Genomic DNA, 25,574 nt, shown 5'->3' with positions numbered 1-25,574 from the left:
CACGGGCAAACCCCCCCGACACGTCACAGCGGGCGGCGACACAGAACAGCCGCGAGCGCGTTCGCCGCTCGTTGCAAAAAGGTTCGCGGTGGTTCGAATCCGGCGATTATTACTACAGAATGTTTATTTGAAGCAGGAGGAATCCGATAATCTATGAAGCTCTTTTTCACAGATGTCCACGGTAGGGGGCGGGTCAGCAAGTTGAAACAATATAACTAAAAGTAATAATACTGTGCGCGGTGAATGTTAAAGATCCCCCCGACATTACGCGCAAGAGTGGGCCCATCGTTGGCTAGAATTGCCAAATTTGAAAATTACATCGCAAATTGCTCAAAGTGGGGATAGCAGCCATCATCGCTCCCTTCCGGAAGACTAACGCTTCACATCACTTTCACAGATGAGACAGTCCTGGTCTCTCTAGAGTTCTCACCTGATGAAACTTTTTAACTTATCATTATTGTTGCGTTCAATGTCATCATCATCGTCCCGCACCTCCAATTAGCACGGTTGGCTACGTACGGTGCGAAAGAAATCCAACGTACATACGCACATCGTCGTCGTCATAACTGTTCCTTCAACACCATTATAACTTCAGCACCATCACCTTCATCACCGCTCTGTTATCAACATCATCATCGCCGTCATCACCTCGTCCAGGACCACCCAGTGACCGGCCTTGAGGGCGGCGAGGAGAGGCCCGTCACGCCACGCGAACTGGCCCCCCTGGCCCCCCTCCACGGGAAGGTCCGTGCCAAACAGATCGGTGACGTCCTGGGAAAGGAAAACGGTTCCTCGAATTCAATCGTGGCACAAACGCGAATCTTGCCGAGCCGCTGCACGTTCAGGCGATTCGGCCCCAGGCTCGCGGATACGGCGACGCTACACCGAGGTTGGTTGCTGCAATATGGCGGTGCGACGATACATTCGTAAGATACGAGGTCAGCGGTAATCGTGTCCTGCGCATTGCAAAATATCGCAATGTCATTGATAGTTTTTCTTTAAAAAAAATTCACGTGATGGATAAAATATATCTATTAAATAACGGACACGATAATTAGTGCGCCAAATAAATAGCCATTACCTATTGAATTGGCACTTAACAAGCCATGTAAATTTCCACTCACATAAGTGTGTACTCGAAACTTCTTTTTATAAGATTTTATTCAATTCAGCTGCAAAGATGAGATGCTCGGCTCTATTTCAGGATTCACGCCATCTAACCCAAAAACCTCTTATGGCTAATATTGGTGGCAACAGCGTACGTGTTAAACTGCTCTATTTCATGTGCGTCCTGCGACGGCAAAGATCTTGTACAGTACAGATGTTAGCTACAATCATGGTGACTTTACATCGATAGCAAAACTAAACGGCGAGTAATTGACGATGTTAAAAGGCGTTTTCTTCTTCATTTCATTCCCCTGCGTAATTGACCGCGAGTACTTTATAGAACTGCATGTTGCAACGTTTACAATTCTTAAGGCAGGCCTAATTTTGAACGAACTGCAATTGAAGAACTCTTAAGCAATCTATATTTGTACCGAATGCAAAGCAAAAGCTCAAAAGCAATCCCACAAAAAAATGCGAAACACTCATTGGTAGCTGTGGGCGACGAACAAAAGATCACAGCAATCACCACATCGTATTGTTAAAAATTCCGTCGCGGCCGCAGCGCGATTTCGTGATCTCACCGTCTGCTCGGACAGGTTGATGCGCACGAGCTCGTGCCCCGCGGCGCGCGCCACGGCCGCCACCAGGCTGGTCTTGCCGACGCCCGGCGATCCCTCGAGCAGCACTGGCTTGCCGAGCTGCAGCGCCCGCAGCACGCGCTGGGCGTTCCGCGCCGTCGTGCTCGCATCCAGCGCGTAGTCGGGCAGCCGCGAGGACGGCCCCAGGGGTCCTGAGGGTTGCAGGGAGGGATGTTAACTACCTCGCCTCGGATGCGGGAGGTCGTGGGTCCGACTCCGACATTGACGCCTGCCGTATATTTGGAGTTCACATGTCTCTCTGCCGGTGGATTTTTTTCCGGGTCCTCCGGTTTTTCCATCCACATTTAGAATCAACGTGCATTTAGTATTTGGCGTCTATAAATGTCCACATGCAAAGCCACTTTGTTGGCAAGGTCAGGCGACTTCAATGCCAGTGGCCATAATGACCTCTTGACCTTCATTCCCACCACAGGGGATATGTCCCCTCGTCACCGCACGAGCGGCCCTACCCGTGGGAATATGGAATGGCGGCACCCCGAAGGAGCCGCTACTCCAGCGTGGGCCCAGCTGCTCCTTGGCCCGCTGCTCCCCCTCTCCCGGCGCCAGCAGGGTCAACGCCGCGGGGCCGAGTGTCGTGCCCGCGGCACACAGCAGCTTGCGGAGGAAGCACAGGCAGGAGGCCCGAGCCTCCGCAACGACGTCGCTGGACCCCGCCGTCGTGCCTGCACCACGGACAGGGAGACGCGGACGCTCACGACGGGACGCGCACACACGCGCGCGCAGACGCGTGTCGAGAAACCTGTTGCCTCGCAATGCTATCTCCCCGCTGTGCCATTGGTGTCACTTCACAAGCCAGGATCTCGGCGGTGCCAGCTCAACGCTCTGACCTCTGAGCCACCCGGTAACCTCTCACCTTACATAATTTTACAATTTTGCAGCCAGGCGAACGCACTCCGCAATGCTCTGTTTTTGAATACTCTTCCTTTCTAATATTGCTCAATTAACTCTCATCTATAATAACATCCCAGAGTGCCGTTTGTCGCTGGATGCTTGCTTGGCCTTTCGGGCCTTTGGGGCTGTGCTTAGCAACCGTGATTTAAAAAGGCTCGGTGCAGTCAGTTTGAGCCGATGTCTCCTTCACGAACATAAACAACACAGACGAGGGCGATGACGTTTAAAGTGTTTTTTTTTCCCGTCGACGACGCCCCGGGCCTTCGAGGGAGACGGCTGTCACTTTTTTGAACACGTCGCCCCGGTCTTGATGCGCAAACTCCAGGAAATGATCGCACTTCGGTTGACGGTCGACGTTCAAAGTGGACCACGACCCTCAAAAGGAGTGGCGACGCCCCCCCCCCCCCCGTGGTCACCCTCTCCGTGATATTATTCGAGACAATGGCACGGCAGCAAGAGCAGTTTATGCGAATGCAGTCGCAAGGAGGTCAACACACGTTTCAGCGCAACTGTCCTTCGCTGGCTACGCGCGACAAGTGAATGATCGACGCACCGGAGCCGATGCCGTCCACGTAGACGAGGCAGGCGCCGTGCGCGAAGGCGCAGGGCACGTCGAGCGGCTCTCGCGCGCCCGCCCCCTCGTCCCCGCGGGCCCCGCTCGCCGCGTTCACGAAAAGGGCCCAGGCGAGGAGGTCACGGGCGCTCACCACGCAGCGACGGCCAAAGTCCTGGCTCGAGAGCCACGCGATGAAGTCCAGCATGGAGGCAGCCACGTCCACGCCTGAGCCCGAGATGGAGAGTAAACGATCAGGCGCAGCGAGGCTTCAACTACGGCAAGTGTTATGCCTAATTATATTACGGTAGGAATCGTAACAATGATCATAATAATTTTGTTCTATGCTGTCTTGGTCACAGGAGTTGCTCACCACACTCATCGGCGTGCGCGTCAGTGAGAGTAGGCAAGCATCGACATGGGAGCACAATACAATGGCTAATGTGGCACTGCCCTCCGCCCACCGTGATGCAGTCTTATGGTAGACCAGTTCCAATATCGGTTGACACTGATCTTGTCTGCGGCAAGGAATCGAACTTGACTTAATAGCACAGTCCGCTCGACAAAAGCTACTAAAACAAATGTGTTAAGTCTTCACAGGTCCAGTACGGTGGGGAAAGAGGCCTACGCAGGGTAAAAGGCCCTTTAAAAAAGGTGCTCACACGTGGTTGTCTGTTGAGCTGAAAACACGAATAACAGGTGCCCCGAAAGCACGCCAATCACATCAAACTAATTATGGTTGATGACGTAATTTCCATTAGCACCAGGTCCAAAAAAGGCCTTTTACCCCACATAGGCCTCTTACACCACCCTACCCTACCCTATTACTTTACTTATTTATTTGACATCGATTAAAATAATCTTGTTTCAATCACGCAATTCCATTTCGCCGCTCAGCAGAGGGGGGGTGGGGGGGGCGGGGGGCTCTCCGCTGGCCTATTACGCTGCGAGCGGAGCACGTGGGCCTCACCTTGCGCGAGCGGGGAGCCCGGAGAGAGGCTGGGAGCCAGGTTGTGCCGCACGATTTGCATCATGTCGTCGCGCTCGCTCGTCTGCGGACACCAGATCTCCGTGAATCGGTTCCGCAGCGCCGGCGAGAGCTGTGCACACAAACACCTTCGATGAGCACGGTTGGCTAAGTACGGTGCGAAAGAAGTTCAACATGTGTACGGCCAGCGGCATGTCACGGCGTCACGACGCACCGAGGCACTCGGATCTCAAACCGCAAAATCGGCTGGGCGAGTCTAAAAACCGGGTTCAGCTACTTCAACAAGGGAATCTACTGCTGGTTTTCACGCATTCACAGTTTACTGAAGAGTAAAAAGAAGATACCCGGTTGACGCATGAACATGAAGATGCAATCATTTTACGAAATAATCTCAAGATAAATAATCAACTGTGGGCAAGACGAAAAGATGATTGTTTATAGGCTTTCACCCATAATAATTTATTCAAAGCCACAGTGTCTCCCCTGCTCAAACAATAAGTTGGGCAGCACTCAACTCTGCTGGAGGACTTGACCCACAGCTGGGTCTGTATTACCACAGGGCAACCCATTTGTGACCTCCACACAGAGACACTCATTTAATCAACTACACAACGATGATTGGCCGAGTCGATCCCTCACTGGGAGTAATCACTGCGAATGTGGACTCAAACAACAATTGATAATGGAACATACTTATATATATTCTTAAGACGCAAGAACTGTTTGTTGTTTGGACGTTGGATCACTCATTGCTCGTGATCTATTTTGATCGCAGAACCGCGTCGTCGAACGTCGAGTCTAAAAAACCCTTTCCGAACCGCGCCGAAGGGGGCACCTCCTTCTTGCCGAAGTCTCCGCCGGGGTTCATGGTGGCGAGGATGCAGAACGTCTCGCCGGCCATGACGAGTTCCACCTCCTCGCCGTCTTCGCCGCTCCCCTTTTCGGCCAGCAGGAGGCTCTTCTCCACCTCCAGCACGCTGGCGGAGAGCCACGGACAGGACGAGGGGTCGGGCCGTGTGCGGGGAGAGGGCCGCGCTAGCCTCGCTCATCTAAGTCATTATGTCACCTCGGCCGCTCTCTCAGCCATTCACTCATTCAGTCATTCTATCCCATTCTGTCAGCTACTCACCCACTAACTCGGCTAAGCATTATCTCACTCAGCCACTCAACAAGCCACTCACCCACTCTCACTAACTCACTTAGCCACTCTCACACTCGCTCTCCACTTACTCCCTTCTTTACTAAACCACTGTCACCCACTCTCTCAGCTACTCATTTACCAGGTGACCCACTCACTCTCACGCAATCTAACTCACGCATGCATTATTCCACTCAGCTAATCAATCGCGCTCTGACCCACTCAGTCAAGACACTCACTCACCAAACCACTCACCCACTCATTCATCAATACACTCACTCTTACTCTCAGAAAATCCGCTCACTCTTTCTCACTCACCCAACGTGGCAAATGCTCCACGAAATCCAAACCCATGCTGCTGTCCAGCTCCAACATCTAGCCAATTTTAGAATCCTGGACAAATTGGACATAAACCCCTCCCACCGCCCGCCCCCGCCGGTTTGACATTCCAGCAGCCACCGCGACCGGAGAGACAGCACCAACGCCACTCACCTGTTGAGGCGCTCCAAAACCGAGTCGTCCGCCAGCGAGATCTCATCCATGAGGAACGCGCCATTATTCCGCATGGCCAGCACCAGCGGTCCATCGTGCCACTCGAACAGCCTCTGACTGTCGCCCTCCTGTACACAACAAAGACCGTTGGGGCGAGCGCTTGTTAGCGAGCACCTATGAAGGCCGGCACGGCACATGAGGGGGGTGGTGGGTGGCCAGCACCACGACCCGCCTGCCTTTGTCTCCTGAGTGGCGATGTTTACACACGGCAAGCGCCTAGTACTCATTTGAGGCCTGGTCGACCGAGGGGAGGCCCAGGGCCGATTCAGATAATTGTCACTGGGTGTTGGCCGTAAACGGTCACGACATCATACTCAGCGTCACATCGAGTTCTATTCTTGCGTATGGCAGTCTGTTCAGGATCAAAATACCATGTTGAGGTCTGCCAGCCACAAGTGGGCTTCAGGAGAGAGTTCGTGTAGTTTACTGTATGGTTCGTAATATATGGTCCACGATGGACCATATCACATCCAGTGTCACATCCAGTGTCACATGCAGTGTCACAGAGAACGTACAAGTTTCAACACGCAGCTGCACCTCCGTTAAGCGCATCTGACTATGTACGGTGTGAGAGAAGTTCAACGTACAAACATATTCCGTGAGTCCCAATGAAAAAAAATCGAGGAATTCTGCTTAAAGCTGGGATGTTGCAGCCTTGACCCACCTGGGCCGACGTCTGGTGCCGCACGGGACGAAGGCCACCCAGGAAGTCGGACGTCTCCATGTGCAGGTGGCAGTTGACGGTGTGCAACTTCTGCCCAGCGAGCGCGGCGAAGATCTGGCACAGCGTGGTCTTGCCACACCTGGGACGGACACGGGCAAGCGACGACCCAAATTAGGGGTGGAGAAAATGTCGGAGTTAAAAAAAGACAAGTCCGTAAAGATTACGCGCACACACAAGGATCTATCGCATTTCAAGGTCACAATTTAATTCAAGAAACGGATCGTTTTCGTTTCAAATTTGTGCCGTCTCGTTTGCGTCGTTGATCAATGTTGTATCATTTGTACATACATTTGTACAGTTTCACTTGACTCCATTAGCCTATACAAAACATCACCATCTCATTTGCATACATGCTCAACAATTAATCGTTGCACGCACGTTTGACCGAAGGTATCGTGGGTGTTAAAAAAAATCGGTTCTAAACGACGAATCGTTACGCGCCTGCATATCTGAGCGTGCACACTACTGAGCGTCGTAACCACTCAGTGACTGAGTGTGGGTGGTCACGGCGGAGGTGACTCGCGGCCGGCACGTCACGGCACGAACCCGGTTTCTCCGACAAGCAGCACCGGCTCCTTGAAGCGCAGGGCCCGGCCCAGGAGCACGGCGAGGCGGCGCATGCCGGACGTCCACACCACGTGCCGGAACTCCTCCGGCAACTCCGGACCGCGCCCGCCGACCGACGCCCTCGCATCTACCCGAGGATCAGCGCCAGACAACCGCAGACACTGATTGAGTAAAAAAAAAATATTTTACCATGTAAGGCCCACTGAGCAATATGGCTCTTTTTCAGAAGGGACCTGGCAACAAGACGAGCAGCTCAACGAAGTGGCTTATCATCACGTGGAAATTTATAGCAGCCAAATACTCTAAACGTGTTTTTCTAAATGTGGTGGGAAAAACGGGAGGACCCGGATAAAAATCCACGCGACCATGGGGAAAACGTGAAAACTCCTAATATACAGGTGTCAGGGTTGGGATCAAATCCAGGACTTCCTGTATACCGGGAGAGGTAGTTAACATCTCACCACCGTGGCACCCAAAGACATCCTTACCATAACCTTTGACATAATTATTACCAATTTAGAATAGATATTTTGGTAAGACCACGTAATGACCCAAATATCTTTTACCCATCATCATTGCTGGGTTAATTACTGTGTGGCTGCCTGGATTCCAATGCAGATCTCAGGTCAGCGCCTCTTCATTCACCTGGCCACCTTCTACCGTGATAACAATCTTAAGTGAGGTTTAGCAAAACAATTACGCTCAATTGATAATTTAAGGAAAAACTCTCTCGAAGAGATTTTAATTGGAATTGTGTTTGGGTATTTTATTATCCGATTTTTATTCTTCATGAGGGTTTAATTGGTGATTTGTTTGCATTAACACATCAAGATATGTTGCTCTTGCTGCACTTATTAAAATCCCACATCTATCTTGAAAAAAATAAACCCTGCTTCTGTTTGCTTGCCGATAAATAGATGTCGTCGTAAGACGTCACTTGACAGGCACAACGATTCTCTGTTGTGCGTGGTGATTGATTGAATATCATCTCATCTCCCTACTGTACACCGCCTACAACGATCTACGGGCAGCCTACAGACCGCTTCGCCGTTCCCATCTTACCCAGCATCTGCCGCAGGCTCTCAAGGGAAAAGAGCTGCGCCGGGTTGATCTTCCTCTTAAAGTTCTTCTCCAGAACGCTCCGTATGACGCTCGCTTCCTCTTCCTTGCGCACGCGCCCCGCCAGCAGCATGTAGCCTACGGGGGAGACACCGCGCGGACACGGAGCGTCGAGGTGCAGCCGCAGTTTGAGGCGCTAGCGGCGGGATGTGTACATCGCGAGGGAAGAATTGCGTGCGGCACGCTGCGAGATGAAGCCCCGGGGGACCCCGAGTTCAATTCCCGCTCACGGCCAACGCCCAGTGACGATTATCGGAAGCGGTCCTGGGCCTCCGTTGTTCTCTGTGATGCTGCGTGTGACGCGGTCCATCGTGGACCATATAGTATGGACCATACAGTAAACTACACGAAGCCCACTTATGGCTAGCGGAACTCAACGTGGCATTTCAATCCTGAAGAGACTTCCACACGCAAGAATAGAAGTGGAAGTGATGCCGAGTGTGAAACCGTGACCGTACAGGAGAGCGGTTAGCGCCGCGCTGCGCTACGAACCCGGGGGCCCGAGTTCGATTCCCGCTCTCGGCCAACACCGGTGACGATTATCGGAACTGGTCCTGGACCTTCCCTAGTTCGACTCAGCCTCAAATGAGTACCCGGTGTGGTTTGTAAACAACGCCACTGGGGAGACAAAGGCGGTCGGGCGTGGTGCTGGCCAACCCACCCCCTCATGTGCTGTGCCGGCCTTCATAGGTGCTCGCGAACTGCACTTGCCCCAACCGTCTATTATAGGCTATATGGGGAATCTTTGTCTTTGTAAAAAAAAATTTACATATCTGCAAGAGAAGAAACGGCTATCGACAATCGAGAAGAGGTGTCGACAGCCTGGCCTTGAACAGGGACAGGGAGTTGACAGCGTAGATTTCGCTGGAGGATTATGCTCAGCATCGTAGGGTGTTAGCATGTATATCGGTTAAACTTATTTCTTACCATACGCAGCCAACCGTGCTAATCAGAGGCGTTGGGCAAGGCCAACAAACTAAACACAAAATAAATGAGTTTTCAATCTAGATGATTTAAAAGTGCGTATCTCCAGTGGCTTCCTAATATCGGAAGGAACAGCGATCCAGACGGCCGCAGAAGCAGGTCTTTGTTCGACGGCCAGCCAAAAGCCGCTGCTGCTGCGAGCACGAGCGGAGTCCGCGTGATGAAGGGTTATGCTTCTCCTTGACGGGAGCTCAGCGCGGCCGACACAAGCGAGGTCCCGCACCGCTGCCAGCACTCGCGACGCCGGTGTGTTGCGGCACGCACCGTCGTTGGCCAAGTGCAGCTGCCAGTCGTAGGTTTTGTCGCCGTGCTCGGCCAGGCGGTAGCGCTCGGCCCAGCGGAAGAGGTCGCGCAGGGTGATGAAGCCGTGCTTGCCGGCAAACACGCTGGAGCCGCGCCGGTGAGCCTGCCACCACCGCCATCACCACAAACCACAATGGTCACAACCCACCACCATCATAATAACCACCACCACAACAACAAACACCACCACAATCACACAACCATGGCAACCACCATCACAACCAGAACCACCACAACAACAAACACCACCATCATCACAACCACTGCAACCACCACAACCACCACTGCCACAACACAACCAGAGTACAGTTCAATACAACAATGATTCCCATATGTACAACGTCACTATGGTGCATACGAGACATTAAAGATTCATTGTTTGATAAATTATCAAGTAATAACTCAATCTTTTCGGAGTTAGTTGTGTGTTGATGCAATATTGTTAATTGTATTATACGAAACCTATATAATCTGTTAGGGGTACGCGGACAGTTGATAGGTCTGTACACACCAAGCTAAATATTGGGAACCACCGCAAAAACATAGCTCATGCGGCAATGAGCTGGTGAATGGGTCAGTGTGTGAGCGGGTGAGCGGGACAGGGGGCGAGCGGGTATTTTCTGCGGTTGGCGAGGAGAGCGGGCAGGAGAAGAGCGAGTGGGGGCTCTCTCGGCCGTATCCGTCGGGAGAGGATAAGCACAGGCGGACGCACCTGCAGGTCGGCCATGACGGCAGCGAGCTTGGCGCAATAGGAGGGCGGCAGGTGACAGCGCTGGTGCAGGATGGTCTGCAGCTCGGAGCTCGGCAGCTCGTCAAAGTGCAGCTCCACGAAGCGGTTCCTGAACGCGCGCGACAGGACCTGGAGCAAGGGGGAGGCATGGGCCACGAGTCAGGGAGGGGAGGGGCAGGCACGCCGGACGTGATGGAGAGCTAGGAAAGCCAGACGGTCACGGCATCCTCCGATTTGTCGTGTGCGCGTGAACACGCTAACGCACAGACGAACGCGGGAAGCACGCGCGCGCACTAAACATCGGCGTGAGGGTGTTCTTACCCGCACACGTATAAATCGCGCCGGTTGCAGCGGAACATTTTTATTTATCTCCAACTCTAAACCCGACTGCAGCGACGCTCGGCAATGGGGCGACGATCGTAACCGCGGGCTTGGCGGGCGAGGGGAGGGCCTCACCTTGCGACCGCCGTAGAGGCCCGGCGGGTTCTGCGTGGCGAACAGCGTGAAGCGCGGGTGCGCGCGCACAACCTCCTGCGTCTCGGCCACGAGCAGCTCACGGTTGTCGTCGAGGAGGCGGTTGAGCGCCTCCAGCACGTCGGTGGGCGCCAGGTTCAGCTCGTCCAGCACGATCCAGTGGCCGCGACGCATCGCCGTGATCAGCAAGCCTGGTGCGCGGGACAGTGGCGGGCAGGGAGAGTGACCGATCACACCCACAGAGCCACGAGACGCACGACCAGATGCGATTTCATTCGGGTGCTTTCAATGCTAATCGAAGCAATACAAAAGCCAAGGTTCCGTACGGCGGTCCAGTTTCACGGTTTTTCAGGCAAATATTTTTGATGAATAATAAACACATAGTCCCTTCTGAGATGCACACAATGTATTGGTTTGACATTGATGAGGATGAGCAACGGCCAACGAGATCCAAGCGAGGGTCCAATAGGCGCGGCTGAACTGGGGGAACAACACCGGTGGAGTGACGTGCGACAAGAAGATCGAGAGCGAGCAAGCGAGCGAGCGAGCGTGACTTGAGCGAGGAAGCAAGAGCGAGCAAGCGACGGTGCGTGCGTGCGAGCGAGAGAGCGAGCGAGAGAGCGAGCGAGCGAGCCGAGTCGTGAGAGCGGGCGTCGCGTATCGTTTACCCTCCCTGAAGACGAGCCTGCCATCGCGGTCCGAGACGTAGCTGCCCAGATACTCCTGCAGGTCTGTGTGCTCGTGGTTGTTGATTCGCACGCACGCGTTGCCCGTGGCGCCCGCCAGCCAGCGCACGAGGCTCGTCTTGCCGACCGACGTCTCTCCCTGCAGCAGCACCGGGTGACGGCTGCCTCCAAAGGGGGTGGAGCGGGGGTGGTGGGTGGGGGGGGTCGGAGAGGTGGGGGGAGGGAGGGCGGTGGCCCACACTCTCGTTCAATACCAATATAAGCCGCAAAGGGATGTGTACTCGTGTGTACCCTTTGGTAAATAGTGTCTTCCGTGTTGTTTCGTTTACACTTTGGAATTTGCCGTTTTCCTGGACTTATGGAATCCCAGGTCTCCCTTGTAATAAGGGGACCCGGGTTGTGATTTTAAAATGGCTTTGGAGGTCACTTATCTCTCAACGTGCGTAGGTGTAACACAAACATGCCCACAAGACGAATACATTTATATTTTTTTTATCCACGTTTTCACACCAACGATTCAGTAAAATCGGTTGCACTAATCTCTGTTAGTTTCTAGAGCACGTTACTACTCATTCACCAGGTGGGCGGAGCAAACCGGACCCTGGGTGTGTGGACGCGCGAGACGGGCACTCACCCAGCCGCCACGACACGGGCGATGTCCTTGAGGTTCTGCCTCACGGAGGCCGTGAGGATGTACGAGGGATCGAGAGCCACCTCCTTGTCCCCAAGAGGCAGCCAGTAGCCCTCCACCTGCACGAACTTTCCGGGACAAGGGTCCGGGAGGGGCTGTACACAATACAACGACCAATTCAGGAAGCCTCGTCAAAGAGCAGGGCTGGCCTGACCGCAGATTGCAAGCCGCGTGTGGCTCCCGGCTTGATGGAGACGCGTATGAAACTTGATTTTAAACGAGAGAAGAAAATCTGCGGAAGTTGGAGCGGGCCAGTGGCACTCGTTCCCAGCCAGGGCAGCGAGACACGAGTGCTCCCCGGGGCACTGCCACCTATTTCTAAGTTGGAAACTCCAGAGCCGACGGGCGCGAGCTGACGCGGCCGCGTGACCATTCCACGTGACCACCGCCCCTACGTGACCCGCCCCACACTTTGCCCCGCTCTAACCCCTGTGGCTAAGAAACCGGACGTTGTGCGTGCAAACAGCGGTGGGGGGGGGGGGGGGGGGAGGGGAGGGGAGGGGAGTCTCACACCTGCTTGAGTAGAGCCTTCACAATGCGGGTGCCAACGACGTGCTTGCACACGAGATTCTCCACCACCGGGTGCGACCCTCGGTCCAACTGCGTCAGGAAGCTCAGGCAGAAGCCCTGGTGGATGCAGAGAACGGTTATTTCCGTTCGTCGAAGTTTGTAAACCAGGGTGGGTGGGTGGGGGGCCCTTAACGTCACAATACACGGGGTAAAAAAATGTGGGGCGATCATCGCCAACTATTCCCACTGGTAGTAAACGCATTTACTCTGAGCAACTTGTGCATTATGTTAGTAAAGCAGTGGCATGGAGTTACAGTTATGTTGAGTGAACAAAAGCAGTGTTTGTCGAAGCGTGTTTGATGAGCAACTGAATACAGGCTTGTAGAGCACACAACATTGGGCAGTTTATGTAGGGCTCCACCTGTGATCTGGTTTGAAGTTCCTGAGAATGACAGCGTTGAGTAAATTCCACACTGACACACGCGGTTACAAAGGCCTAGCCGAGTTTGACACCGCACCTCGTAGAGGGAGCGCGCGAGGTTGCCGCATGGGTTCCTGGCGGCGTACTGCAGGGCACGGCATAGCGTGCGGAGGCTGAAGTGAGGCCGGTGGCCTGTGCTGTCCACCAGGCTCTCCCGTGCCACCTTGCGCACGGCCAGGTAAAAGCTATCGGACCCACCAATGGCGGTGACATTGGTGGAGGCAGGGGGGGGAGGAGTGGGAAGACGGTTAAACGTGTCAAGCAAGATGCGGGGTGCGCGTAACGCACGGTCGGGCGACGGAGGCTTGGGGTGACAAGCTAGAGTCTCATTTTGTTGCTCCACGCGAGAGCAGAGAGTGCCGATGATGGAGACCTCACGTGTGAATGCGTTCCCCGCGTGATTCAAACAGAGCACCGATTCAATCAGGGCACAGATCCTGTGCGTGTACCACCTTACACCGATGTAATTGCAGGATGTTTACCAACCATCAGGTGTGTTGAGTGTGTTGAAAAATTGTTTCGACACGAAACATTTATGAATGTTGAAAAGCTGATTATCATGTGGGTGGCCACTGGGACTGGAGTTTGGGAAATGCATCAAAATAACCATCCTTGCCATACAACACGACAAAATATAATTAACAGGTGAACAAAGACATAAAAAAGTGATGTAAGTACAGGATATTCAAATACCAGCATTCCAGCTGCCGTGTTGCGAACCACAACAGCTGAAAGACGTCACACGGCACCGCACGCTATACCAAACGCAGCGCCAGGAGGCCTTACCTGATGATGCCCTGGATGGTTGGCCTAGTGACATTCAACCCCTTCAGGTAGTCCGAGATGAGGATGCCCAGGTCTCCCGTGTCCTCGATCTCATCCACATAGAGCTCCGTGAACCTGTCAGGGGTGAGGTGCGCACGCTCATAAAACAGATGACTCCACCAGCAAGCATTCACGTCCCAAGTTCAATCGTGGGTACAGGAGGGCAGCGGTTTGTTGGCCGGTCCGACAAAACGTAGCTTACGTGAGCCTCGGTCACGTCATTCGTTTTCAAATGACACCTCATTCACTGACATCGGTTGGGTGGTGTAGAAGGGAGCTATGCGGACGAGCGTAGATATACAAACGTAGCTGGAGAGTAGGCGCTTATCTTGTAGATATGGTGTGCACATTGCCTCCGAGTCAGTACCGGTTCCGTATTCCTGGGGGAAGGTCCCTCTTGCCAACGTCCGTGGCCGGGTTCATGCAGGCGAAGAGCCGGAAGTCCGGGTGACGCGAGATTGGCTCTAATAAACGTACGAACATAAAACGGAATAATTACAATTCGTTCAATCGGAGGGCGAGTGGAGGAGGGGGCGAGAGGTAGGGAGGGTAAATCGTTACATGTGAAATATTTTGTCCATCGCTAATTACTTCCCAAGAGAGCCACTGGAGTTGCTTCACCAAGCATTTGCAGTTATTGGTGATCAGGCCGAGACCATCGCTCACCCCTGAGAACCCGGTTTAATTGCAGGTGGTTGCTCATTGGTGTTGGCCGAACGCTGTAACTAGGCCATTCCAAGCAGTCCGAGACCTTGACGGTGATCAACTTACGGATATACCGCCCAACGCGGTGGGAATGTGGAATTTCCACCACTGTCTCGGGGTCCCCGAACGTCGAATACTGCAGCTCCATCGCGCGTGCGAGCGGGGAGACACTCGTCCTGTCATTTCTACTTTACATAAAGTCGGGAAAGTCAAGCAACGCCTCATTCTTTTTCCATGTATTCACGCACACCTGTCGCTATTTTTTTCATGTCGAGTTCGTTAAACAACTCGGCCTCCACGGTCGGCAAGGGAAGGAACGTTGGGGGGCCGGGGGGGGGGGGGGGGAGAGGGGGGGGCCGGGGCGAGGTCCCACCTGTATCGCCGCGGTCCAGCAGCACCAGCGAGCCGCGGCTGCCCTCGAGCAGCCCGCTCAGACACTCCAGCGTCTCCGCCGACGCCAGGTTGATCTCGTCGAGCAGCACCCAGTCACCCGCGCGCACCGCCTGCGCGAGGCTGCCCTGCGGCCGCGCGGACGCACGCCCCAGCAGAGCGGGTTCAGCACCGGCAGCAGCGCTGCGCTTCGCCCCATTGAAACTGCCCTCTGTGATTTGGTACAACCAGAGCACTGTCCAGGTCCGTGACCAGGAAATTATTTCCGCGACCGGCACACCACATTGAGTATACCTCGAGCTACGGCTGGGGGCTGTGAGTCGTTCAACGCAGACTCCAGTCTACCGGGAAACTCGGAAAATATTTGGTGGGAAATTAAGCTGTGGTTTACAACGCAACTGGGATTTCTAAGAGTTTCTGGGAAGAGCAGTGGGCACCCCCGGAGGCGCAGTGGTTCACGCAGTATGCCAAGAACCCAACAACATGAAATCTTTAAGGGGACCAATCCTAGCTGAGGAAGAGAGGCTCCAGGGGACGGACTGGGTGGTTGTGCGTGCAAGTCTTGTGAGTGAACGGGGTCAGGTCACCTCCACGAAGCTGAAGAGCAGGGTTTTCTCGGCCACTTTCATCTGCCTCTGGATCTGCGCGAGGCGGAGTCCCAGGGCCTCCCACTGGGCGTGGAGGGCGGTGCCTGCACACACACAAGCAAACCCGTGTCAACCAGCGCGTGCGCACCGTCACTTGGACTGCGCCTGTGTACATGGCCAGACACAGACCGTAAATGATCACAGCATTAACAATGTGTCGGTCACCGCAGAGCGTTTCTGTGGCCGTCTGGAACGCTCCTTCTTCCGATATTAGGAAGCCACTGGAGCTGTGCAATTTTGCCAGATTTAAAACTCCCCCGCACCTTCGGTTAGCACGGTTGGCTACGTACGGTGCAAAAGAAGTTCAACATACATACACCTGTCCCTCTGCCCATATGTCAGTCAGTCTGTCCGTGTGCCCGCCGCCACTGTGCCTGCGTGTCTGTCCAGACACAGCCGCAACGGCAACGCGAGCTGCGTTAACAACGAGGAAAACCGCGATGCTTCCTCCCCACCGTCGCCGTGCTCGCCGTTGCGGCCGCACGCCTTGGCCTGCACGTGCAGCATGAGCCTGACGAGGTCGCTCCAGCGCTTCTGCCGCACGCACGTCTGGAGGTGGCCCAGGAAAGTGGAGTTCTGCCGGCTCGAGAAGCTGCGCACGAACAGCTCCTCGAATGCTTCGCGCAGCGGCTTCACGAGGCGCCGCGCGTCCACGGGCTTGTAACTGCGCGTGCACGCGCGCACGCGTGTGTGTGTGTGCGTGTGCGTGTGCATGCGCGCAACGGGGAGGGGATCGCAGCACGAGAGAGAAGCGTGGGATCGTGAGCGATCGTACGAAGGTCGGCATCCGCAGGTCAAGCCGCCGGGCGCAGCGAATGTAGCACGCCTTGCAAGTACAATGCGCTCTTAGAGCAGTTCCACATTTAAGCATCGACGTTTTGTTTGTAAGCAGAAGTTGTGCTCACCCTCCCAGCAGGTCAGCCGTGTCACTCTGCTGGTTCATGTTGATCACTCGGATGGTGCGACCTGGGACACAGAACATCGACACAGTCAGCAACCATTCGACAGCAGCAGCCAAAGGGGGTTCTCGTGGGCATCTCTCACGTCTGGTTTGTAGCAGCAGAGTCGGTGTTTGGGTGGACGGTGAAGCGGGAACACGTTTGGCGATTGGGTAGATCGGCCAAGAAAAATAATTTATAAGCAATTTTATATATATTTTCAATGTGCATTTCCCGCCACATAAATACATTTTTTTTACACATCCAAACAGCCGCAACAACCATCTTGTTCATCCGCGCAGGCAGGCTTGCTTGTTATTGTTTATAGGCAAGAACCCTCTCTGATAGCTATGGGTCCTGAACCCCACTAGGTCAACTCAGCCTTAAATCAGCATCAAATCTAGATTGAAATCTGATTTTTTTAACTGCTTTGTGTTTATTTTGTCCCTTCCCCGCACCCACGATTAGCACGGTTGGTTATATACGGTGTGAAAGAAGTTCAACATACATACATACATGGTTGCGGTGTGTGTGATAAACATCTATGTTCTACACATCCCACAATAATCATCATCACAATCCATGCGCACACCGGGAAGGACCGCGAGCTCGACAAAAAAAAACAGCGGGGTCGAAACAACAACGCAGCGGGGCGTCGTGGGAGAAGGGGGGTGGGGGGGGGGGTTTGCTACCGAGGCTGGTGGCCAGGTGCTGCACCGTGGACGTCTTCCCCGTGCCGGTCTCGCCCACCAGCAGGACGGGCTCCTCGCGTGCCACGCACACCACCACCTGCTCCAGCAGCACCGCGGAGGGCCGCGTCGCTGCAAACGTCGCCGCGTCCCTGTACGGCGGATCAAGCGGGCGCGGAGACGTCACCCCGAGCAGCAGCACCCCCCCCCCCCCCCCCCATCCCGTTCTGATTAGGCTCGCCAAGTGCTGTTTGATATGTTACTGAGCTCAATCAAAACTGAACTTTTTCTTCTACCAGGTAGGGCCCACTGAGCGACGTAGGTCTTTTTCAGAAGCGACCTGGCCACAAATGATAGCTCAACGAAGCGGCTTGTCGTGCGGGAATTTATAGCGGCCAAATATACTTGAACCACGTGTCGATTCTAAATGTGGAGGGAAAAACCGGAGGACTCGGGAGAAAAATCCATGCGACCACGGGGAGAACATGCATACTCCAAATATAAACGCATCAGGGTCGGGATCGAACCCACGACCTCCTGCATACAAGGTGAGGTAGTTAACATCTCGCCACCGCGGCGCCCTAGTGTTGATTTATCGCCCCCTGGAAGTGTTGCGGGTCTGTTACCCACGCCTTGCACACGGTGTCCACCGCGGGTTGGAAGCTGGGTTCGTGGCACAGTCACCGGTCGTTCCAGCGTGGGAAAGACCGGTTCGGATATCATTGGCCACCGATATTAACCGCGGTCAGGAATCGAGCTCGGGTAACCGGATTCGTAACGCAGTTCATCATAAATCATATTAATTTATAGCCCTTTAATCATTCCACTGCTGGATGAAGGACTCTGCACACGGTGTCAGTCATGGGGGTTGTTAAGACTGTACTTTGCCACGCTGTTCAGCGTGAGCTGAAGGTGGATGGCCCAGTAGCGGTTCAGATATCACTCACCCACTGATGTCAGCTATGGCTGGCAAATCGAACCCAGGATATTGAGTTCATAGCGCAGTTCGCAAACCATTGTGCGATCGCTCGCCACAAACACGCAAAAACACACGCAAACACACTCGAACACACACACATCACGCTTGGCTTAGCTGGATTCCTGCTGGTGTAAGTGCAGTTTGCGAGCGCCTACTGCCGCGTCTCGGCTTCACCTGGTCAGAGTCACGGCCTCTCTCAGCTGTCGAGGCAGCGTTGCTCGTCCGACTGTAACCGTGGTTTCCGTGACGACGATCTCGGGCTTGTAGTGGCGACAGAAAAATTCCACCTGCAACAGCGGGGAAACAACAACGCCCACGACAGCAACGTCAGCCTCATCAGCGACACTGCGCCGGCTTCGGAAAACGACTGCTGCGATTCACGCTGGTGTTACCTTACAAATACAGTAACACCCCGCTTTACATACTTTCGCTATAACGCACTCAACTTATCGATACCCAATCCAGTTTCATTTATTGTGGTACCCCGCCATAACGTACTCAAGATTTACGAACTTAACCATTAAGCCCCACATTGTTAACGTTCCACGGCAAACATTCAGGCGCCAGATGTCCTGAGGTGTCCAAGCGTTAAAGAGTCCCTGACCGGCTCTCGTCTCTCTTTCATGCGTACTCCGTTCCTAATTTTTTTTTCACAGAAAAATGCTTCGATTTAAATACTTTCAATTTATCAACCGGCTTTCAGGAACGTAAACCGGGGTATGCGCCGTATCATCATTATCATCATCAGCCATGACGGTGATGACGACGTTGATTCACCGCTAGATGAAGGCCTGCCCCAAGCCATCGCAATCTCTCAGTCCCAGGGGGCGTGAATATCAACCGAGCACCCGCGCACAATATTATTTCTGCGCTCCATCTCCGCGGTGAACGTTCTTTCAGCCATGTTCCCAAAAGGCCGCCCAACGCATTGGGTGGCGCCTCATACACGCGTGAGACAACACGCCAGACGTGTGTGCGCGCGCGTGTGGGAATGTGTGTTCGTGCGTGTGTGCGCGCGCAGGTGTGTGCGTGTGCGTGACGCAGAAGGACGTGCCTTCTCGCGGATGATGTTGAGTTGGAAGCCGATGATCTCCGCCAGCATCTGCCGGTTCTCGGGCTGGGACAGCACCGCGCAGAAGCAGTCCAGCGCCTGATGTGGGGGGGGGGGGAGGGAGCACGCGCAATCCGTCAGTGCTGTGGTAGCGAGCTGAACGTCCTGGTCCCCCCTCACCATGGGAAAGTCGAATTGCCACAGTCATGTGCGGCAGATTACGGAGACACCTTTGGCCAGATTCATATCTTGGCATATTTAATGCCTTGGCAACTCACCCCTTTGAGTGGTGGTGGCATCGGCAAGTTTTTGCCAAAAAAGCACCACAAAAAGAAAATTCGACAAAATGTGAGCCAGGTCATGTGTATGTTGAACTTCTTTCTCACCGTACGTAACAAACCATGCTAATCGGAGGTGCGGGGGGGGGGGGAAACTACTTTCTGATGACACGTGATGTGGGTGGAGGTGTTTACATGCACGTTTAATCTCATAATCCTTCACCGTGTTCAGTTCTGCCTTGCAGGAGCAGCACCGAGTCAGCCGGCTCTTACTCAATTAAAAAAAATACGCTGCAGTTTAGACTCAAGACTCGCACTTTATTTCACATGCAAAGGCCCATTGAGCTCAGAGGCTCAATACAATACGAAACATGCCAAAACTTTCATGAGTGGCGCCAGAGGCTTTGGCGTGATGATCAAACAAAGTGTCTCCCCCCCTTCACCCTTGCACAATCACGAAGGGCCAGACCGGGGGCTACGGATCGATGCGTCGTCATGTTGTGCGAGTGTTTTAGGGATCTTGATTGGTTGCTACACTGGTTTTATCAGAGGCCTCGCCCACCTCCTGGAAGATGCAGAGCGCGTTCGCTTCAGCCGTGCCCTTGAAGAGATGGGCGACGCGTTGGCACCACTTGAGGAGGTCCCTGCGTGCGAACGCAGCGAGGAACACGGTGAACATTCCAGCTGAACATCCCAGGTGAACAACCGAAGAGGCCCTCCAAGGACACAGATCACTCTAAGCAGTCGGCACGTGCAGCGATCTCCTCCACGTTTCTTTAACAATGTTCTCCGGCAGGCTACATTATAATATTAGCGCCTGCTGGCAGGCCCACGTGGCGTCACACGTCACGTTTACAGACATCACGGCACCGCGACGTTGCTGTTGTTGTTGCTGCGTTAAAGGGCACGTGGGGTAAAGAATGTTTGAGCATCCGCTATTCTTACAAAAAGACTGTGTACCACAGCAGCATTGTAAAACACAGCGATGCAAATCTGTGTTTTTCCCAAATTCAACGAGGAAGTATTTGTGGTGGTCGGGGGGGGGGGTAGTGCCACGACCGACCTCAGCGAGATGACTCGCCCCTCCATGTTGAGGCGTCTCGGCTGTGCCGGGGTCATCTGGGGTCCCTCCGCTCCCGCACAGCTGTCCACTTCGTCTCCCGTCAGCTGGCAGTAGATGAGCAGCAGCCGCTCGGCAGCAGGGCTGGGTAAGCTGAAGCGGCTCATCAGCACCTGGGCAGGGCACAGTGCTTGCGCGTCAGCAGTGTCCCCATTCGTACAAAAACAAAAAAAATCCGCATACACGGCACTCTTTGGTTCTTTCGGTAAAGCCACGAAGATAAATCTACGTGGTTCTTTCGGTAAAGTCACGTACATAGATCTACGTGACTTAGATAGATCTACGTGACTTTACCGAAAGAACCAAAGAGTATGAATTCCTGCAGTCACGAAAGCTTCAAATCAATATACACGGCCCGGTTATTTTGTTGGCACGCTGGGCTATGAGCCAGGGCACCTGAGTTAGATTACCAGTCATGGCTAACAGTGGGGGATGATATATGAAGCGGTCCGGGGGCCTGCCCCATCACCGACAAACTCCTTATTAACATCAAGGCGCTCACCATGCACCACAGCGTCCCACTCGCACACAGAAAGACATGCACACATGCGTGTATAAAAAATAATCAACAACAAGCACGTACACTGATCCACATCAAATACTAATCTCCTCCATTAACCACATCGACAAAGATCCCCCGATAGTGATATAAGCAAACAACTATTAAGGCTACTGCAGCCCTTACAGACACACACACACACGAACACGTAAGCACAGATACACTTTAACAAGCATGCCTACACTAACCACCATCTAATGCAGACCCCTAATCTAAACATGCTCAATTCTCCCCAATAACCAAAATACAAAGATCCCACCCCATATAGACTTAAGAGACTGTTGGCGCAAGTGCTGGAGTCGACCTGCGGTGAGACCCCAGGACTGGTCCACACATTCGCCATCGATGCCAGCCGCGAGCGAGAATCAAAACTCGGCTTGCCGGATTTGCAGCACAGGCGCGCCGACCACGCCGAGCGCTCCCCCCCACAACCGCACGTGCACAAGGACGACACGCAGACGGGCGAGCGCACCTCCTTGAGCTCCGGGCGCGCCATGCGCTCGACGCGCACGCGCGTGCACGCCTTCTCGAGCAGCGTGTCGTGCGAGCCCAAGGCGTGGCGGCGCAGCGTGGCCCCGTGCAGGCGCCGCGTGGCGAACAGCTGGAAACCGGGCGCCGCGCGGACGCAGTCCCCCCGCCCAGGCACGGACAGCACGCCCGACTCCAGCAGCGGGATGAGAACCGAGATCTGCGGCGGCGGCGGGGGCAGGAGCAGCATGGGTTTAGAGGTTCGCGACGGCGCTCCACAGGTGCCCACGACTAGGGTCCCGGTAAACGGGGCCCGGCAGCCACGCTCTTGGGCCAAGGGACGAGTCCGTGAATAAAACCATTTGTTACGACCGGTGCTCTTGCACCACTGATGTTAGCCATGAGCGGGCCGCCGGTTTCATTGTGCGGTGCAATAACCACGACTACTGCTCCAGCCCTTGTACTATATGCAAACATTATCCACTGCATACTTGTTAACAAATCCAAAACATGATTGTATATTTTATTTGCCCAGAAGCGTATTAGTTTCACTCATGGGGCAGCAGGGTCTGGCTTCTTAGTAATTGCTGTTTATGTGAATGAGGGCTGGGATGACGTGGCCACCCCCTCCTCCTATCCCCCACCAACCCCTCCCCGCCCGCCCCACCGCACCACGTCGAGCGGGGCGTAGTCGATGTCCTCGAGCAGGATCCAGTCGCCGCGCGACACGGCCTGCGTCAGGGCGCCTGCTCGCCACGTGAACTCCCCCGGGACATCCGTGCAGCGGTACATGCCCAGCAGCGTCTACACGTGGAAAGCGCACGCGCGACACCCGTCATTAACCCGTCAAGGCGGACACAGGAGCACGAGGCGCGACGAGCGACTCGCCGATTCAAACCGACTTGTCGAAAATTCACGCACAGAATCGTTGCACTTCAGGACCGATCGTTGTACACGAGATTTCACCTCAACCACTTTGGTCACCGCTGGTGATTGCTGCTCGTGAGTGCCGGCGAGTACCGGCGAGTGCCGGTGCGTGCCGGTGTGTGCCGCCGGCGAGTGCCGCCGGCGAGTACTGGCGTGCGGCGCGAGCTCACTCGGCTGTCGGTTTGATCCCCGAGCTGCACGGTGAGGAGTCCGGGCGGCGCCGTCCGTCCGGTCAGCGCCGCTAGCCGCTCGACGAGCGCCGTCTTGCCGCAGCCCACGGGGCCCTCGATGAGAGCGGCGCGGCGAGAGGCCACCGCCGACGCCAGGGCCCGCAGCAGCGCACACGTAGAGGGGACCGGCACCAGCGGGCACGGGGTCTAAGCAGAGACGGGCACACGGGGTAGAGTCACCGCGAGGGGAGCTCGTACCGCTGCTGGCCGAAGGGCCTTCACCACCTGAGGGAGCTCTAGGGAGCGCTCCTAGAGGGCACGTTGGCCTACTCTTCCACATGACCCAAACGTTCTGCAAGAGGCTGGGGTACCCACACTTTAGCCCACCAGAAGAAACCTCACCGACTGACGAAATCAGGTGGACAGAGAACTGCTGCAACGGGAGATTGAACCTGGGACATCTGGGGTTGTAAGTCCAGTGTGGTAAACCATCACACCGCGGCAGAAATCCTGAACCAATATACTCATATAAAATATACTTTAAGATTATTATAATAGGATTCACACGTTAAATGGGCTAACATTAATGACAGTTCGCCATGCGACACAGCTTTAACAAACTGCGCAAAATCTAAACATTCGCAGCATCGCGCAACGCGCTCGGACTGAACCGGCCCAAGTCACCTGCCCAGCCGTGCCCTCTCTGTGCCCGCTCCGCGGCAGCACGACGCCACACACGGGCACGACGCGCTCCGAGAGGTCGCTGGAGAGGAACTCGCTCCCCGTGCTCGCACGAGGACCCTGGGGAAGCACCCCGCGGCTCCAGAGGGGGCAGTCAGACGCCACGAGCGTCAGGGCTCCCTCCGCAACCTCGGCGGCGCTCTCCTCCATCAGCCTGCACGAGCGGGGTGGACATCAGGCAGCCGGTATGAGAGCAGCCCAGTGGCAGCAGAATAAAAAGCCAAGCTGTGAACCGCTCAACAGCTGTGAGCTGTGATGACGTCATCTTGCTCTACGGCGGTACCCAGGAGATCGAACTTAATTCGTTCCAGAAGGACATTCGAACACCGATTTGTTCGAACACCGAATTCATTTTCCCCATAAGAATTAATGTAAATGACATTAATTGGTTCCAGACACACAAAAATCTCTCATTATCAAGCATTTTTACGCGAAGTTTACAGTAATTACATGCATTAAATCATACAAAAAAACAAGAAACACAATATACATTGTGTATGGATAAACACCAAAAAACACTAAAATAAAGGAAATTAACGAAAAAGTTAAGGAACGATGTTTTGCGGATCTGCACTGGGTGAGAGCTACACGTTAACTGAGCCTTTCATACGGTAAAACCTTTGTCTGGGCAAGCGTCATGCACACTGCTGGCCATACGCGTCTCAGCCGGACAGGTTCTTTCAAGTCGCGATTGCCCGCTCAACCTCCGAATTTCATTCGGTTTTCGGGGCAAAAAATGTTCGAAAATATCGTTCGAACACCGATTTGTTCGAGTTCTGGTGTGTTCGATCTCCGAGGTTCTACTGTAATTGAGACCGGAAGCAGGTGGATTGCTTCACTATTCAGGCAAATCGTCTGATGATGCTGGATGTAATTACCGGCGAAACGTCGTACTCAAGATTGTAAATGTTGTGGATTTACTCTCCAACACAACAGTGGGCTGAAGTAGTAATTAACTGGCGAATTGTTTGCGTGACAAACCTTACTGGCTGTGTCGGGTGGTGGAGGGTTACGATACATTTAACCCAAAAACCTTTATTATGAATATTGGTCGTGAAAGCCCACGCGTTAAGCTGTACGCTCCTTACACTTTGCGAAGGGCGATTTCCTGTAGACAAGCGTCAAAGCAGCAGCGTGGTTACCGAAGCATTTGGGCTCGTCACACATTCTAAGTTAAGTCGTAAACGGTAAGGGTGCAGTTCAGCAACTGCTTGCTCACCGCACTACTGGCGGAAGGGCCTCTGCTAGAGGGAACTCCAAGAGAGCAATTCCAACAGGGTACTTCAGCCTTCTCTTCAATGCTGTGCCAGAAGTCTTGGAAGAGATGGGAGTACCCGCACTGCACCCCACCGCACATAACCTGCAGATCGACTATCTGTGGCTCAACCATATATAATGCTGGGTGGACAGAGGCGGGGGAGGTTCAACAAACTGCCGTGCCGGGAGATCGAACCGATTGCGAGTCCGGTGCGCGGACCGCTACACCACGGCAGCATCCCACAAACCAAGGGATTCGACTTTGTGCGGTCGGACTCACGCGATGCGGTGGGAGATGAGCTCATCTTCGCTGAGGACCCGGCAGAGGAACTGCATCCTCTGCCGGTCGCTCATCGCGCAGAGCAGCGCCAGGCAGTTGGCCGTGTACCTGAAAAAATAAATGCACACAGAAAACATCGGAATGCATTGGAATACAGGGTTAATTCTCGATTATCTGCGGGCAGATTATCTGGCGTACCTTGTACACCTATTAAACATGCGGGATGGTTCGAGCCACGCGAGTGCAAACATTAATTCAGGAAGCAATAAAAACAGAATACACATTCTATTACATTCACCCTCATTTTACGTAATAACAATTAATAACTTACACTTATAAAGCACGTTTCACCCAGTTGTCGCAAGGTGCTGCACAGAGATAAAAGCAAGTAAA

The 25,574-nt window shown here is 54.1% G+C and overlaps 1 protein-coding gene across 3 annotated transcripts in view; it reads right to left on the bottom strand.

The window, feature by feature from the left end:
• The window catches only part of MDN1 (midasin AAA ATPase 1), an 83,736-nt gene that overhangs the window by 54,953 nt on the left and 3,209 nt on the right, over window positions 1–25,574 (bottom strand). For all 3 annotated transcript variants that reach the window (XM_032973608.2, XM_076074979.1, XM_032973609.2), the window contains exons 4-36: window positions 25,182–25,289; window positions 23,588–23,798; window positions 22,904–23,110; window positions 22,479–22,610; window positions 21,811–22,026; window positions 20,723–20,892; window positions 20,222–20,303; window positions 19,385–19,480; window positions 18,505–18,617; window positions 17,355–17,503; window positions 16,630–16,690; window positions 16,180–16,388; window positions 15,665–15,768; window positions 15,061–15,205; window positions 14,350–14,446; window positions 13,944–14,057; window positions 13,195–13,342; window positions 12,680–12,793; window positions 12,110–12,261; window positions 11,458–11,636; window positions 10,772–10,980; window positions 10,298–10,444; window positions 9,547–9,688; window positions 8,242–8,376; window positions 7,159–7,306; window positions 6,553–6,691; window positions 5,829–5,956; window positions 5,034–5,175; window positions 4,181–4,310; window positions 3,211–3,438; window positions 2,216–2,428; window positions 1,689–1,897; window positions 649–771 (exon numbers count right to left, since the gene is read on the bottom strand). In XM_032973608.2, coding sequence (XP_032829499.2) covers window positions 649–771; window positions 1,689–1,897; window positions 2,216–2,428; window positions 3,211–3,438; window positions 4,181–4,310; window positions 5,034–5,175; window positions 5,829–5,956; window positions 6,553–6,691; window positions 7,159–7,306; window positions 8,242–8,376; window positions 9,547–9,688; window positions 10,298–10,444; window positions 10,772–10,980; window positions 11,458–11,636; window positions 12,110–12,261; window positions 12,680–12,793; window positions 13,195–13,342; window positions 13,944–14,057; window positions 14,350–14,446; window positions 15,061–15,205; window positions 15,665–15,768; window positions 16,180–16,388; window positions 16,630–16,690; window positions 17,355–17,503; window positions 18,505–18,617; window positions 19,385–19,480; window positions 20,222–20,303; window positions 20,723–20,892; window positions 21,811–22,026; window positions 22,479–22,610; window positions 22,904–23,110; window positions 23,588–23,798; window positions 25,182–25,289 — 4,900 coding nt within the window. The remainder of the gene's footprint in view (window positions 1–648; window positions 772–1,688; window positions 1,898–2,215; window positions 2,429–3,210; window positions 3,439–4,180; window positions 4,311–5,033; window positions 5,176–5,828; window positions 5,957–6,552; window positions 6,692–7,158; window positions 7,307–8,241; window positions 8,377–9,546; window positions 9,689–10,297; window positions 10,445–10,771; window positions 10,981–11,457; window positions 11,637–12,109; window positions 12,262–12,679; window positions 12,794–13,194; window positions 13,343–13,943; window positions 14,058–14,349; window positions 14,447–15,060; window positions 15,206–15,664; window positions 15,769–16,179; window positions 16,389–16,629; window positions 16,691–17,354; window positions 17,504–18,504; window positions 18,618–19,384; window positions 19,481–20,221; window positions 20,304–20,722; window positions 20,893–21,810; window positions 22,027–22,478; window positions 22,611–22,903; window positions 23,111–23,587; window positions 23,799–25,181; window positions 25,290–25,574) is intronic.

Source organism: Petromyzon marinus, chromosome 51 (assembly GCF_048934315.1).
Source record: "Petromyzon marinus isolate PM22_M1 ecotype Great Lakes invasive population chromosome 51, UKy_Petmar_22M1.pri1.0, whole genome shotgun sequence".
In the NCBI taxonomy this organism is placed as follows: Eukaryota; Metazoa; Chordata; class Hyperoartia; order Petromyzontiformes; family Petromyzontidae; genus Petromyzon; species Petromyzon marinus.
Note: the sequence above shows the minus strand (reverse complement) of the source record. Positions and strands in the feature narration are given on the sequence as shown.